At 41.3% G+C, this 15651-nt stretch overlaps 1 protein-coding gene across 2 annotated transcripts in view; it reads left to right on the forward strand.

Annotated features, from left to right (window-relative positions):
* The window catches only part of kdm4b (lysine (K)-specific demethylase 4B), a 433937-nt gene that overhangs the window by 364776 nt on the left and 53510 nt on the right, over window positions 1–15651 (forward strand). For both annotated transcript variants that reach the window (XM_067968101.1, XM_067968102.1), the window contains 2 exons: window positions 813–868; window positions 2992–3100. In XM_067968101.1, the coding sequence (XP_067824202.1) occupies window positions 813–868; window positions 2992–3100 (165 nt within the window). The remainder of the gene's footprint in view (window positions 1–812; window positions 869–2991; window positions 3101–15651) is intronic.

Below are 15651 nucleotides of genomic sequence, written 5' to 3' on the forward strand. Positions count from 1 at the left end.
GAAACCGTTTGATGCACTGAAGGAGCAGGGGGGAGCTAGGTTTTGTTCTATTGGATGAAGTAGGATGGGTCAAATCCTCATCCATATTTATTTTGTGACCTTCTGAGCAGGTAAAGGTTCATCCCTCACCTTGTTAATCCAGTCTGCAAGTTTCTATCTCAGTTTGGATTCTTCCCTGTCTTTAATTGGTTTGGCTGACTCATGTCAGAGTGAATTAAGGCAGATCAGTTTTCTGCTGAGCTCCCCTTTACAACAAACTACATGGACTCAACTAAAACTTTACCTGTATTCCCTAGTTGATCTTTGAGAGCTGATAGACACATGGATATTGTATTAGGGGAAGAGGCTGAAGGGAGATGGAGAGAGATGTTTACCAGTTTCACCCATTGGAACAACTTGGGTTGATTTTTGTCTTTCACCATGCTGCTGCTTAATATCTTTTGCTTTCCCCTGTTCCTCTCTCTTCCCCTCCCCCCGCCTCCCCCTTGTGTTTTGTTACTCTCGATCCTTCAAGTGATTTTTAATTGGTAAATGCCATGCAGGGACCTGGCGTTACAAAAGTGTGTAACTAGCTTTTGTCGAGGGGTGGCTTGGTGCTCTAGATATGTCTGCCTTCTGCAAAATACGAATACTGTAAACACAAGGAGTAAAAGCCGACTTGTTTAGTCTTAAATGAAAAATTCGACCATTTTCTTTGTGTTTTAGACTCTGTCCTGTGGATTCAGATGCAAGTCAGGTAGAAATACTTTCTTTGCTGTTATTTTTTTAATTGCTATTTCTTAACTTTTTAAAAATTTTCCTCCTAATTTCAGGATTGCTGTTTGTGCAATTTAAGAGGCGGAGCCCTGAAAAGTACCACCGACAAAAGGTAAAGTCATAATAGTACTTGAAAATTATATTGATCCGCATATTGTTAAGTCAGTGATAACTAAGTTCTCTTGTCACTGGATAGTGAGCTCGAACAGTGCCTTATGCCTTCAGCAGTGGATTGACCAGAATCATTAGGTCATGTTTAGTGCCGAGATTATGCAAATCTGCATCGTCACTGTATCTTGTGTCATTACTGTGGTGAAAACAGTTTAAAGGGATACTGTCTTTGTGAAAAATATTTGCCAAATTTGTTGGCTAAGGGGCAGCATATGTGCCATTTTTGCCATGATAGCATTGAGTGGTGTGATACTGAGTTAGGATGTAGTTTATCTAAACAGTAGTGTTTGTGAACAGCCCAAAAGGTTTGCCAAACACTTTTTCATGAAGACACTACCCCTCATTGAATAGCTGAGCCATACAGTCCAGGGAAGTCCCAGGCTCGATCTGCAGACTGTGCTGCATTATATCTAATTCCAAGGTCACAACTAACCTCACCATCCCTAATGAAGGAGAGGAAAATTGTCCTGTGATCCAGCAGCCTTACTCTGATATTTGTGTGAAATCTGATGGTGAGTGAACTGTTTTCCATAAAAATGTAACATGAATACATGAAGTTACATGAATATGTGTGCAATACTTTGAATTTAATTTTTTTTAACATTGCATAGAAATGCAGGAGACATACGGGGTGAAATCATACTGTACAATATTTGTTGCCTGCTATTTTAATGAAAGCATTTATTTTAAAATAGATTAACTTCATTAAAAGAACATGAGAATTGTATACAAATTTGTACGCTAATATGACAAAGTTCAGCTTCACTCCATGAAAGTCCATTGTGTGTAGGTTATGGTTATTTTTATCCTCAGGGTTTCTTTGCACCCAAACCTTCCACTGAGAGGCTAAGGTTAAGCCAGGCTAAGAGCTAATTAAATATACCATAACTATGGCAGCCAGCTTTGAATGATGGGTAGCCCTGGGGAAAGGGTTTACCCGGCTTGCTGGCTGTGGGTCAGTCACCCTTTCACACACAAGTGGGTAACCTCAGTCCTTCAGATTGAAATAGAACTGTTCTTTAATGATCATTGGGTGCTTTTTCCTTATTGTTCAGCTTGTACGAGACAGTATAGCACTTCTGTCTGTGTATGTATACAGCAATTAAAATAAGTAAAACTAGTTATTCAGAGGAGCATAGGACCAGGAGAATGCCATTCAGCTCTAGAACCTGTTATATTGAGCCCCCCCCACTTCTTATTCAATTAGATCAGAGCTGATCTGTATCTTAACTATATCTACCAGCCTTGGTTCTGTAACCCTTAATACCCTTGCCTAACAAAAATCTATCAATCTCAGTTTTGAAGTTTTCAACTGGCCTAGCGTCAACAGCTTTTTAGGGAAGAAAGATCCAGATTTCCACTAAGCTTTGTGTGAAGAAGTGCTTCCTGACATCACCCCTGAACAGCGTAGCTCTAATTTAAAGGTTTTGCCCACTTGTTCTGGACTCCCTCACCAGAGGAAATAGTTTATCTCCATCTACCCTATCAACTCCTTTAATCATTTTAAACACCTCAATTAGATCATCCCTTAATCTTCTATACTCGAGAATACAAGCCTAACCAGTGCAACCTGTCCTCACAATTTATCCCTTTTAGCCCCAGTGTCATTCTGGTGAATCTGCGCTGCACCCTGTCCAAGGCCAATATATCCTTCCTGAGGCGCGGTGCGCTTAGAGCCTATCAGAACATTTTATTGAGCCTCCCACCTCTCCTCAATCTCAAATTTCTAGCTCTATTTTAAAATTGGGATAACAATCTACGAAGGCATTCCTTCATGTCTTCAATTTAGTGTCACAATAGCCTATATGATAAAACAGATCTTGCTACTTGATGATAAGCAATACTCTTAGTTATTAAGGACTTCGCCGACTATTAGGATCACTTCTGTAAGTTCCAACTGGCAGTCAACATCGGAGCTTCCAAAAAACAGCAGCTGATTTGGTATAATCCAGTACAAATATCGGTGTAAATTATTGAATTAGTTCCAGGTTCCAAGGTAATTTGTTTTCGGATCCGAAGCTTCCCTAAGCAACCTTTGGTGACTATGTTTGTCTGTCTGTTTAGATGGGTCCACGTGATCTGTGCAATAGCAGTCCCTGAGGTGAAGTTTGTGAACGTCTTGGAACGGAATCCAGTTGATGTTACTGGGATCCCAGAGCAGAGGCGGAAGTTGGTGAGTGTTATATGCATCATTATCAATTCTGTTATCTCAATGTTATTGTGTCATTGTTCTTCCTAGTTCATTGAGGTGAGGGAAATAAAGGGAACATGCCATGCCAAAAAAAAGGAACACTCATACCTTGTATCTAGTTACCTGTACGGTCAAACTGTTCATTTTTGTTGGTTTTCCTGTACATATTGCCTATTTGAGTGAATGAATGCTTACCATTAAAGAAGGGTATTTCCAATTCTCCTCCTCCCGCCCCCAAAACCACACAATCCAAGAAGGTCCCAGGTATGACACTTGGTCTGTGCTAAACCTATTGAGGGTGGCAATGCTGAAGGCATTAAGGTCTTAGTGTCCTTAGCAGAGGGCAGTAATCAGCAGGATCCCTGTTCCTAATCACCATCCAGTGACCCCTGCTAGAAAGTGTTGGCATTAGGATGAAATAGGAACTTAGGTTAAGAGATATGTCAGTAGAGATGCAGTGACAGACATTTAATGAGATATTTCATAACACTTAGCAAAGATACATTCCAGTGAGAAAGAAAGTCTCTAGAGGAAGGACGTACTATCTGTGGCTACTAAGGAAGTTAAAGATAGTATCAAATTGAAAGAAAAAGCTTACAATTCCGTGAAAATTAGTGGCAGGTCAGAATATAAAAAACAGCAAAGAATGACTAAAATAATAATGAGGAGGGAGAAATTAGAGTACAAGAGAAAGCTAGCTAGAAATATAAAAACGGATAGAGTTTCTACGGTATTTAAAAAGGAAAAGAGTAAGTAAAGTGAACTTGGTCCTCTAGAGAGTGAGTCTGGGGAATTAATAATGGAGAATAAGGAAATGGCGGATGAATTGAACAGATATTTTGCATCCGTCTTCACTGCAGAGGATACAAATAACATGCCAGAAATAATTTTGAATCAAGAGGTGAAAGGGAGGGCAGAACTTAAACCATTTACAATCACCAGGGAAAGGGTTTGCTGACAGACTTCATCCTAGGGTCTTAAAAGAAGTGGCTGCAGAGATAGTAGATGCATTGGTATTAATTTTCCAAAATTCCCTAGATTCTGGAAGGGTCCCATCAGATTGGAAAATAGCAAATGTAACTCCTCTATTCAAGGAAGGAGGGAAACAGAAAGCAGGAGACTACAGGCCAGTTAACTTAACATTTGTCATAGGGAAAATGCTGGAATCTATTATTAAGGAGGTTATAGCAGGACACTTAGAAAATCTCAATGCAATCAGGCAGAGTCAACACGGCTTTGTGAAAGGAAATCGTGTTTGATTGATTTATTGGAGTTCTTTGAGGAAGTAACAAGCAACGTGGATAAAGGGGATCCTGTGGATGTGGTGTACCTGGATTTCCAGAAGGCTTTTGACAAGATGCCACATCAATGGCTACTAAACAAAATAAGAGCTCATGGTGTAGGGGTTGACATATTGGCATGGATAAAGGATTGGTTAGCCAACAAGAAACAGAGAGTAGGCATAAATGGGTCATTTTCAGGTTGGCAAGATGTAACGAGTGGAGTGCCACAGGGATCAGTGCTTGGGCCTCAACTGTTTACAATCTATATCAATGTCTTGAATGAAGGGACCGAATGTATGGTTGCTAAATTTGCTGATGACACAAAGGTAGGTAGGAAAGTAAGTTGTGAAGAGGACATAAGGCGTCTGCAAAGGGATATAGATAGGTTAAGTGAGTGGGCAAAAATTTGGCAGATGGAGTATAATGTGGGAAAATGTGAACTTGTCCACTTTTGCAGGAGGAATAGCAAAGCAGTATATTATTTAAATGGAGAGAGATCGCAGAACTCCGAGGTACAGAGGGATCTGGGGATCCTAGTACATGAATCACAAAATGTTAGTATGCAGGTACAGCAAGTGATTAGGAAGGCAAATGGAATGTTGTCATTTATTGCAAGGGGAATGGAATATAAAAGTAGAAATGTTTTGCTACAGTTGTACAGGTCATTGGTGAGACCACATCTAGAATACTGTGTGCAGTTTTGGTCTTATTTAAGAAAGGACATAATTGTTTTACAGGCGGTTCAGAGAAGGTTCACTCAACTGATTCCTGGGATGAGGGGGTTATCTTATGAGGAAAGGTTGACCAAGTTGGGCCTGTATACACTGGAGTTTAGAAGAATGAGAGGTGATCTTATTGAAGCATATAAAATCCTGAGGGGACTTGAAGGGGTGGATGCTGAGAGGATGTTTCCCCTTGTGGGAGAGACTAGAACTAGGGGCCACAGTTTAAAAATAAGATGTCTCTCATTTAAGTTGGAGATGAGGAGAGATGTTTTCTCTGAGGGTTGTGAGTCTGTGGAACTCTCTTCCCCAGAGAGCGGTGGAGGCAGGGTCATTGAATATTTTTAAATGTAAGGAATCTTACAACACCAGGTTATAGTCCAACAAATTTATTTTAAAATCACAAGCTTTCGGAGATTATCCCCTTCGTCAGGTGAATGAGTGAAAAGGTTCTCAAATCGCATATCTTATACTAGGCTGGGACAGCATCACACCAATCAAAAGGTGTCGTTGTTATTCAAACAGGCCAGTCACGGAGAACAGCACGTCCCAGTACACTGGATATACATTGTGTCAATTATACAGACAGACAGAAAGAAACCCAAATGGTTTCTCTCTCTCTCTGCCATTTGGGTTTCTTTCTGTCTGTCTGTGTAATTGACACAATGTATATCCAGTGTACTGGGACGTGCTGTTCTCCATGACTGGCCTGTTTGAATAACAACGACACCTTTTGATTGGTGTGATGCTGTCCCAGCCTAGTATAAGATATGCGATTTGAGAACCTTTTCACTCATTCACCTGACGAAGGGGATAATCTCTGAAAGCTTGTGATTTTAAAATAAATTTGTTGGACTATAACCTGGTGTTGTAAGATTCCTTACATTTGTCCACCCCAGTCCATCACTGGCTTCTCCACATCATGAATATTTTTAAGGCTGAGTTAGATAGATTCCTGATTAACAAGGGAGTCAAAGGTTATAGTAGGTAGATGGGAAAGTAGGGTTGAGGTCACAATCAGATCAGCCATGACCTTATCAAATGGCAGAGCAGGCTTGAGGGGCTGAATGGCCTACTCATGCTCTTAATTTGTATGTTTGTATGTGACTCAGCTGTGATGCCCACATGGTTAAATAACCTAACTACATTGGCTGATACATGAACATTGGCAAGTTGGGCCAATGCTTTTGGAAAGAAGTTTTTTTTTAAAAGAAGTGTTTCCTCCTAGTCTGCCTGAGGAGCTACTTCCTCATTTGTACAACCTACGGAACTACAACGGTGTGTTTCAGAACCAAACAATCGGTTCCATTACTAACACTACACCACTGGTTCTGGTTCTGATCAAGTACTGATACATTTCAATCCTCGACAGTGGTTAACAAAGAGCGCTCCTGATAGTACACTTAGGCCACTACTTCTAGGATGCATCCCTGCTGCACCAATTCAGTCCTACAATTATTGTTACTATCTAACCTGGTGTGAAGGTTTTGGAGCCAGGGTATGTTTTCTAGTTCCCGCTAATATGCTGTCCAACAGTGACTACAATAAGCATAGATTGCTTTATTCCCAGAAATCTACAAACTGAAACCAGAATCAATATGGTGCATGCTAAGAAGTTGAAAAAGAAAGTGATTTAAAATCTCAGATTTAAAATTAACAATTGAGCTAGCGTCAACTGCTGTTTGCAGAAGAGAGTTCCAAACTTCTTCTACCCTTTGCGTGTAGAAGCATTTCCTAACTTCACTCCTGAAAGTCCTGGCTCTAATTTTTAGGCTATGTCCCCTTGACCTAGTATTCAAGTATAGGAGACCTCCAAAAACAGATACAAATGCATCAGTAGCCAGAAGCAATAATCCAGCAACAAACCTGTGACTCCTGCATGATTCCTTTAAATAGCACTGGTGGAGGGTTCTCCATGCTGTTTAAGATCAGTTCAGCTGTGCAAGGTTAACTGTTGCATCTGTCCCTTTAAATCAGTGGTGCACACTGATCTACCGCATAATCTCCCTACTCTGCGTGCTGCCAGCGTTCATTAAGTGCGCGTGCGCCAACGCCTTTATCAACATGGCATTCTGTGCACGACATGCTGGAAGTGTGCACGCGCATCTCGGATGCCGTTTTCCGTCCTTTGGAGCCACGTAGCGCCGATACAACGGGCGCTACCAGGCCCAATTTAGCCCCCAATATTCTCAATCAATTTCGTAAACGTGGGCGCTTCAGATTCCTGCAAAGCAATCAAGTATTACATTTACATATACAAATTAGCCTCATTGTCATGCACAGTTATAAGTGCTGCTGAGACTAACCTTATTTACCAAAGGTGCAGACTCCAAAATGGATTTTTATTTAATAGTCATTCAAAATCCATTTAGCCATGTTTCTGTGGCAACCGTCGATTAGGATTCCTCCATTTTCTGTCTGTGAATTTGCTTTCAATTCACTGTGTAAATATGCAGAGAAATAATGGGGCCTAAATTCATGGTTTATATATTGTGATTAGGCTTGATACTTTGTCAAATCAATACCATGGAAACTATTAATTGTTCAATTTCCATATTCAGTCCATGAAACGGTACTTTCCTGAAGGTTAATTGTTGGAAGTCTGATGTGGTTTTGAGGCATCGTTAGTGCAGTGCTCAATAACATGTTGTTCCCCTATCTCTAACTTTAAGTATTATAGTCTTGTTGTAATAAGACAGTGAAGAGCCTTGTGTCACTGTCCATTTTTATTATATAATTTGTGCTCAAAAAGCAAAACTGGGCATTAGATTTAAAGATGTAAACCTGACCCAAAACGCAGCATGGTGAATAGAAAGTAAAGAGAAAAGGCCATGCATTAATACAACAGCATATAAGCACTTCACATAGTGAATTATTTTGAAGTGCAGTGGCTGATGTTTTATAGCCATATGCAACAACCATTTTGTGCACAGGATATCACAAATATCAATGAGGCGAGTGAGCAGCCTCGACTGTTCCATTGCTCTCCTGGCAGCCTCCCATCCTCAACCCTGCATAAATTTCATCCAAAACTCTGCTGCCTGTATCCTATCCCACATCAAATCTGCTCACCCATCGTACATGTCCTTGGTGACTTACATTGGATCCCGGTCTCCCAACGCCTCTAATTTAAAACTCTCATCCTCATGTTTAAATCTCTTCCGCCCCGCCCCCAAAATTCTCTGTTCCTCACACTTTGGCCTCTTGTACATCCTTGCGTCCCTTCATCCCACCATTTTCTGGTTGTGCCTTCACCCACCTAGGCCCCACGCTGCAGAATTCCCCCACAAAGCCCTCTACCTCCCCATCTCCCTCTCCTTTTAAGGTCCTCCTTAAAACCAACCTCTTTGACCAACCTATTGGTCATACCCTCTGAAGCACCTTGGGACATTTTTCTACAACAATAACAACTTGCATTTATATAGCACCTTTAACGTAGTTAAACATCCCAAGGCACTTCACAGCAATGCTATCGAACACAATTTAACACCAAGCCACATAAGGAAATGTTAGGACAAGCTTGGTCAAAGAGGTAGGTTTTAAGGAGCGTCTTAAAGGAGGATAGAGAGGTTCTAGGCAGATGAAGGCACGGCTGCCAATGGTGGAGCGATGAAAATCGGGGATCCGCAAGAGGCCAGAGTTGGAGGAGCGCAGAGCTCTGTGGGTTATCAGGCTGGAGGAGATTACACAGATAGCCATGGAAGGATTTGAAAACAAGGATGAGAATTTTAAAATCAAGGTGTTGCTGGACCAGGAGCCAATGTAGGTCAGCGAGCACAGGGCACTGTATGAATGCAAGTTGTTGTTTGGTGGTGCTAGTTGAGAGAGGAATGTTGACCAGGAGAACTCCCTTCTCTTCTTGAATTGTGCCATGGAATCTTTAACGTTTAACTGTGCTACAGGAACAGGCAGGCAGGATCTCTGTTTAGCTCGTCCAAAGGACAGTGCCTCCAAAAATTCAGCACTCTCTCAGTATGTCATTGGAGTGTGAGTCTAGTTTCCAAGCTTAAGTTCAGCCTTCTGACTCAGTGGCAAGAGTGCTGCCAACTGAGCTAAACTGAAAATAGAGTAACTTACCCAAGTAACTGTTGGGGTTCACAATTATTCACTGCCTAATGCACTTGTGCCTGTAATAACGTCTTTATCTGACATGCATCTGTGGTACATGCATTAAATTTACATCACACTTGAAGTGTCCCACATGCATAATGTCTGTCATTTTTGCACCTGTTTGTCTCAAATATATTCATAGAAAAAGCACAAAACACCTAAGCCTCTACTTCTCTTGAGGCCCAATAATTTTAGTTTTAAAAATTCTGTCATTCTCCCTGGCCCACTGTGCTCAACTTGTCTCTGTTCCAGCCTCCCTCCACACTGCTCAGCTCCCTAACTCCGAATGGGACCACACTGAACATCACAGCTGTATTCCAGACCCTAGATTACCCATGAACGATATCATGGGACATCAGCCTGTATTACAGAATAATTATAGCCTGCTATAACCATGTGCCCAACAATGAATAATCCCTCAGCAGTTAGGCAGCATCTGTGGAGAGAGAAACAGAGTTAATGATTCAGGTCAATGACCTTCCATCAGTCGTCGACCTGAAACGTTAACTCTGTTTCTTTGTCCACAGATGCTGCCTGACCTGCAGAGTGTTTCCCAGCTTTTTCTGTTTTTATTTCAGTTTTCTAGCATCTGCAGTATTTTTGTTTTTGTTTTAATGAATAAACCCTCTTGTTTCTGCTATTGAAGTAAGGTTTGCATCTCCAAATATGTATAGGGAGATTGGATCAAAGCTTTTGTTTCTAAGAGTTGGGATTCTACTCCAGCCCTTCAGAGAGTTGGGATGATGGATCTCTTCCAGGTTTGGGGAAGTGGGTGTCTTGGTGGCACCTTTGTATTTTGGAATCAGTCCTTTACCCTCTAGAACCTGGATTTCGACCCAGGACAGATGAGGAAAGTATCCTCTCCCTGATGGACAAAGCAGTAGCAGGGTTACAACGGTGGCCTTGAGTATCAATCTATTCCACGCAATAATTGAGAAATAGCCTCCCCTCGTTGTTGTGAAAGATCTTAAATGATTCTGGAAGTCAGAATCTAGTTTATATTGGTTATTGGTTTACAGCATGCCACCAAGATGTTGCAGAAAAGCCAATGTAATGTAGGACTTGGAAATGTTTCTCACATAATCACTAAAGAGAGGTGCTATTCTGAATCTTGCGATGAGGTGCATTGACAGAGCAACTTTGATCTGATCATTGCTGTCCCTGAATCGTTACCTGATTCTGGCATAGGGTGCAAGAGGGAATTACGACCACAAATTAGATTATTAAACCCATTTTTTAAAAATTACATTGAAGGGTTTAATTTGGTTTTCTACAGGATGATATCAATGAAGTATATGGAGAAGGTTTCACTTTTAAAACAAGACCCAAAGCCCGGTGGCACACTGAGCACGGTACTTTGGTATTGCACCATGCCATATCACCAAGCGATAGATGGCAGTTCCCCACATGACAAGTGGCTTATCTCACTGGTGCCCTTGATGACAGGTACAGGGACTAACCTTGTCTCTTCTTCCTCTGCGAGAGAGAAAATCTGATGAATATGTGTAACCGCAGGCTCCTATGTACATTCCGGTGCCATTTTCAGAGCAGTATTCAATCCTGGGAGGAAACTGCCTATCGTGATTTAACTAGGAATATGTAAAATGGGTGGTGGGAAGGAGAAACACATGAAATTAACTTCAAAAATGGAGAAAAACATTAAATGAAACTGCCTATAGGCTTAGAATCAATATATTCTGTTTAAGAATAAGAAATGTTTTATTTTGAAGAGTCTATTTGATTGGTTAATTTGACCAAAATTAATATTGTCAGTTTTAATTATTAGTCAAATGTAATTATTGCTTTGATTTCTAACTAATTTGCATAATGAGCGATCTGTCAAGATACATCTGTGAATCCTCCAAGAAGTTACCTGCTGTCAATTAGTAATATTGTGCGTGGTAGACTTTGCATTAGATAGGCATCTGATATGCCACCATAGCATCTGTTGTCTTAAAATTAGTTTCTCCCAATGTCTTATTTTATATATGTTTTGCTAATCTGCTGAACTACTGGATTTATTAATTGTGAAATTTATTGAAAATAAATTCACAAATGTGCTGCCCACAAAACATCTTGAGGAAAAAAAAGTTGTAGGCGGCCACAAGAATTGATGTTTAGAAACTGCAAGACTTGTATCCCCTCTTTTTAAAGCAACAAATTACAACATGGAAACAGGCCATTCGGCCCACAAGTCCATGTTGATGTTTATCCTCCACAGGAGCAATAATCCTAATCCCATGTTTGCAGCCCTGTTTATAGTGTGTAGCCTCGGGGCTCTATCTTTACTGGTGATGAGCATGGTGTTGCCTGTTCACACAGACTTGCTTCATGCTGGTATAGATTGAAAATGCAAGTGCAAGGTTTGCTGCATTGCAATGCAGTTACAGTTTGCACTTAAGAAGAGGCTTAATACCTGTCTGTTCTGCTCTGAAAGCTGCATTAGAGACACTGGATAACATGCATCCCTCTATTTGATGATACTGGTCCCCTGTGGGTGCTCCTGTAAGCCAAATACATTCTGAAAAGTGGGTGCTTGACCCTGCACCTACCCAAGTTGCTGTTTGTGCCTCTTTTAACGCTGATTCACTCCCCATCTTGAAAATCATTCACAGAGCTGCACCATTGGAGATGATTTTTTTTTCCCACAAGTAGAGTATGTAGCACACTTTCAGTTCTGCCTGGTTTCTCACGCCACTTTTGCTGTTTGTATGCAGTTTTTGAAGGAGCAGCGAAAACATTTGTCAGCCCAAAGAACTCAATAGTATGCCGGGTGCACTGTCTCCTTCCTCTCTATGGTAGTCCTCAATAGTAGTTCTGAGGGATGAAATTTGGGCACTCTGTAACATGTCATTTTTGGAGCTGGACTCCCTATGCACTTCTCCCTACATTTATTTTTGTTGAAATCAATACTTTAGCAAAATAAGTCATCCCTCTAATATTACGATTTTAAATATTATTGCTCTTACTCTGCTGAATAAATTGGAAACTCATACTGTTGGCATGAATGCAATGACCAGTATTTTTTTACGGGTTTAATTAGAAAGTTCACATTGATGTTAGTACAGTTACTTCTTATTTCTGTGTGGCAATAGCTGAGAATGTCTGGGGTAATATTTGTCCTTCTGTTTTCTAACCTGAGTACAGATTATGCGTTAAGATTTTTAAAATATTTGTTGTGATCCTGTGAGAAGATCCAATATCTAATTGCCATTTGGGAAAAAATGCTGCTGCAGACAGTCTCTTACAAAAATGCTCTCGTCACTTTCTGGAAAACTAGTGTTGATTGGGTAACAGAAACGCAAGTCCCCTATCCCACACAGAGAGTTATGATCTTGGCTGGGCCACAGAGACTTGAAGCTAGCTTTTTCCATCAGGTAGAGGAGACAGAAAACTTGGAGAATGAGTCACTGGTGATGTATCTCCTCATGGCCTATTGCAGATCAGCCTAGACATTGGTCTAGGAGCAGACACCTGCCTAACAAGACTCTTGGACAGAACTGCCCCTCAGAGGATGCGTGCTGCTACTTGCAATGTCTCAATCATAGTTTTTCTCTCTCTCAGTAGCTGGAGCCATGGTGTGCTGTTGGGGTGCCTTGAAATGATGTTGTATTTTCTTTTTCAAGGAGACTTACCTGGAGGTTATCTCTGTTAACAGTAGCTAAGTAAGCAGCTGTACTAGCTCACTTGTACAATGCATTCAGTGTCACAAAAATTAACTTGAGCATAATTTGGAGATGGCTCCAACATCAAAATTTAAAGAACTGCGCTACCTAGGATGATGCTAATTAATCTATTATTGATATCTTAAAATATTTTATTTAGAGACTGATTGTTTGATTTGGCCTTAGGCCAGCTAGCCAAAATGTGAATAGTACAGTATTATCAGCATACTTCACTGGGTAGATCAGCATTCTGCACAACTCAAGTCTGCTGATGCAATTGCAATAAGAAAGGCAGTAAATACAGGTGAGGGTTCCAGCAGCTGGGAAGCCAATAGAACTGTTGGTAGAATAATATAATCTGAACAATCTACATTTCAGTTAGTGTAATGATTCTGGAGGCAGTACCCCTATTGTTAGGAGGGGGAGTATCTCTAGACACTTGATTTAGTTGGATGTTGGGCAAGCAAAGACAAAAGCTTGAAGGACTTTGCCCATTTGATGTGATATGGTGGAAGATAAATTTGAACATAACTTCAAAGTTATACAACCCCCTTTCTCAAGCTTTGTTGAACCATCTCCTACTCTTAACTCAACCTTTCCGAGGACCTCAAAGCTGTGGAACTCATCTTCCAGTTACGCTAAAATCTAAAACCGGAGAATCCAAGGATTTTGTCTTTGCAGCCAAAATTTAAGTCGATGTTCACATGAATTTGTATTGATCCCAAGTTGCTGATACAAACTGATTTTGGTGTATACATTTAGGATTTATCCACCATCGAGGCACTAACACTTGAGAACAGCCTTTTCCAAACTTCCAGGCCTCTCAAATTTGAATCTGTAAATAAGAAATGGAAATATTGTTGCCTGGACTTTGTGATTCGCATTGCAGGGGCCTATGGACCCCATGTGACCCAAGGACTGCAGTTTGGATCCACCTGATCTGCAGGCTTTTAACTTTTTGTTTGATCAGTCAGGTGACTGATGCACTTAGAAACCCTTTACTGTGCTTTAAGAGTCTCGAAATTACTAAGAAATGTGCACAGACAACATTTTTGTGTGCCTGATGTGGAGTGCACACATTGTCCTTGTAGGAACAGACCTTATTTGCTTAAATCCAGAGATCTTAGATGCAGGTCAACAAGAGCCAAGGATTAGGGATCTCTGAGTGTGCACAGGGTTACTGCTGGAGTTTAACCAACTAAAATTGCACAAGTTACCAACATAAAGCATTGGTAAGCTATTGCCACAGTACCATTAGAACATTGGCTTCTAGGGTTATCTGGTGCCAAGCAGTAGTAATCCCAGGTCCACCCCTCCAGACCCTTGTAACGAGACTGGAGTACTGTGGACCTGTCTGGGTTCAGGTATCGGATTGCTGAATCTGCCACAGAGGGTCGACTTGGTTCCAATCTTCCATCAGCAAGTCTGTCATCTTGGAACTACCCCACATCCAAAGAAACCCCACTTGCCTTTCACGCCTCCTGCCAAAAAGGATAGTTGGTCTTTCAAATCTCAAGCTTGGCATAACCTGACCACTACTTGATTTATTTTGTCTTCTCCTTTCAATTCTTTTCAGCCTCAATAGTGCCCTGCAGTATTGGCTTTTCACCTATGTTTCTTGATTTTTAAAAAGAAACTTCGCAACTTGACGGTATGTACCACCTACGGGATGCACTCCAGCAACTTGCCAAGGCTTCTTCGACAGCACCTCCCAAACCTGCGACCTAAACCAGCTGGAAGGACAAGTGCAGCAGGCACATGGGAACACCACCATTTGCACATTCCTCTCCAAGTCACACACCATCCTGACTTGGAAATACATAGCCGTTCCTTCATCGTTGCTGGGTCAAAATCCTGGAACTCCCTACCTAACAGCACTGAGAGAACCTTCACTACATGGACTGCAGCAGTTCAAGAAGGTGGCTCACCACCACCTTCTCAAGGGCAATTAGGGATGGGCAATAAATGCTGGCCTTGCCAGCGACGCCCACATCCCATGAACGAATTTTTTTAAAATCTCCGGCTTGGACCTGTGGATCATTATTGCCTGCAGGATGGGGAGACATAGCCTTAATTTGGTCGCACTCTCGCCTCTGAGTCAGTAGGTTGTGGGTTCAAAACTCACTTCAGAGACTTGTGCACAAAATCTGGGCTGACACTCCAGTGCATTACTGAGGGAGTGCTGCATTGTCAGAGGTGCCATCTTTCAGATGAGATGTTCAACTGAGGCCCCATCTACCCCCTCAGGTGGACGTAAAAGATCCATGGCACTATTCTCCCCGGCGCATTGGACAACATTTATCCCTCAATCAACAGATTATCTGGTCATTATCACGTTGCTGTGCACAAATTGGCTGCCAAGTTTCCTACAGTACAACTGTATCTACACTTCAAAAGTACTGCTTAGGCCGTAAAGCGCTTTGTAACATCCTAAGTGAAAGGCGCTATGTAAATGCAAGTCTTTTCTTTCTTTAATTTGTTTCAGTATCTGCTAATAATGCCCATTATCTTGGGGTAATGAGTTTGATTGAAGCCTAAACAGTTCTTTATGAATAAGGATCTACTGGAAGAATTACAATTTTCTAACTGAGCAACTTTCCCCAACAAGGGCCCTGATTCTCCCCCTGTAGGTAACATATTAGAGAGTATAATTAAACCTCTGTGCATATAATTTCCATTTAGGGTGCATTACTTGTGGAGTTACATATCCTGTGCAGTGTGGAAGCAGCTTGTGTCATTGTTTGGATTTGCAG

The sequence above is a fragment of the Heptranchias perlo genome, chromosome 29, assembly GCF_035084215.1.
Source record: "Heptranchias perlo isolate sHepPer1 chromosome 29, sHepPer1.hap1, whole genome shotgun sequence".
NCBI lineage: Eukaryota > Metazoa > Chordata > Chondrichthyes > Hexanchiformes > Hexanchidae > Heptranchias > Heptranchias perlo.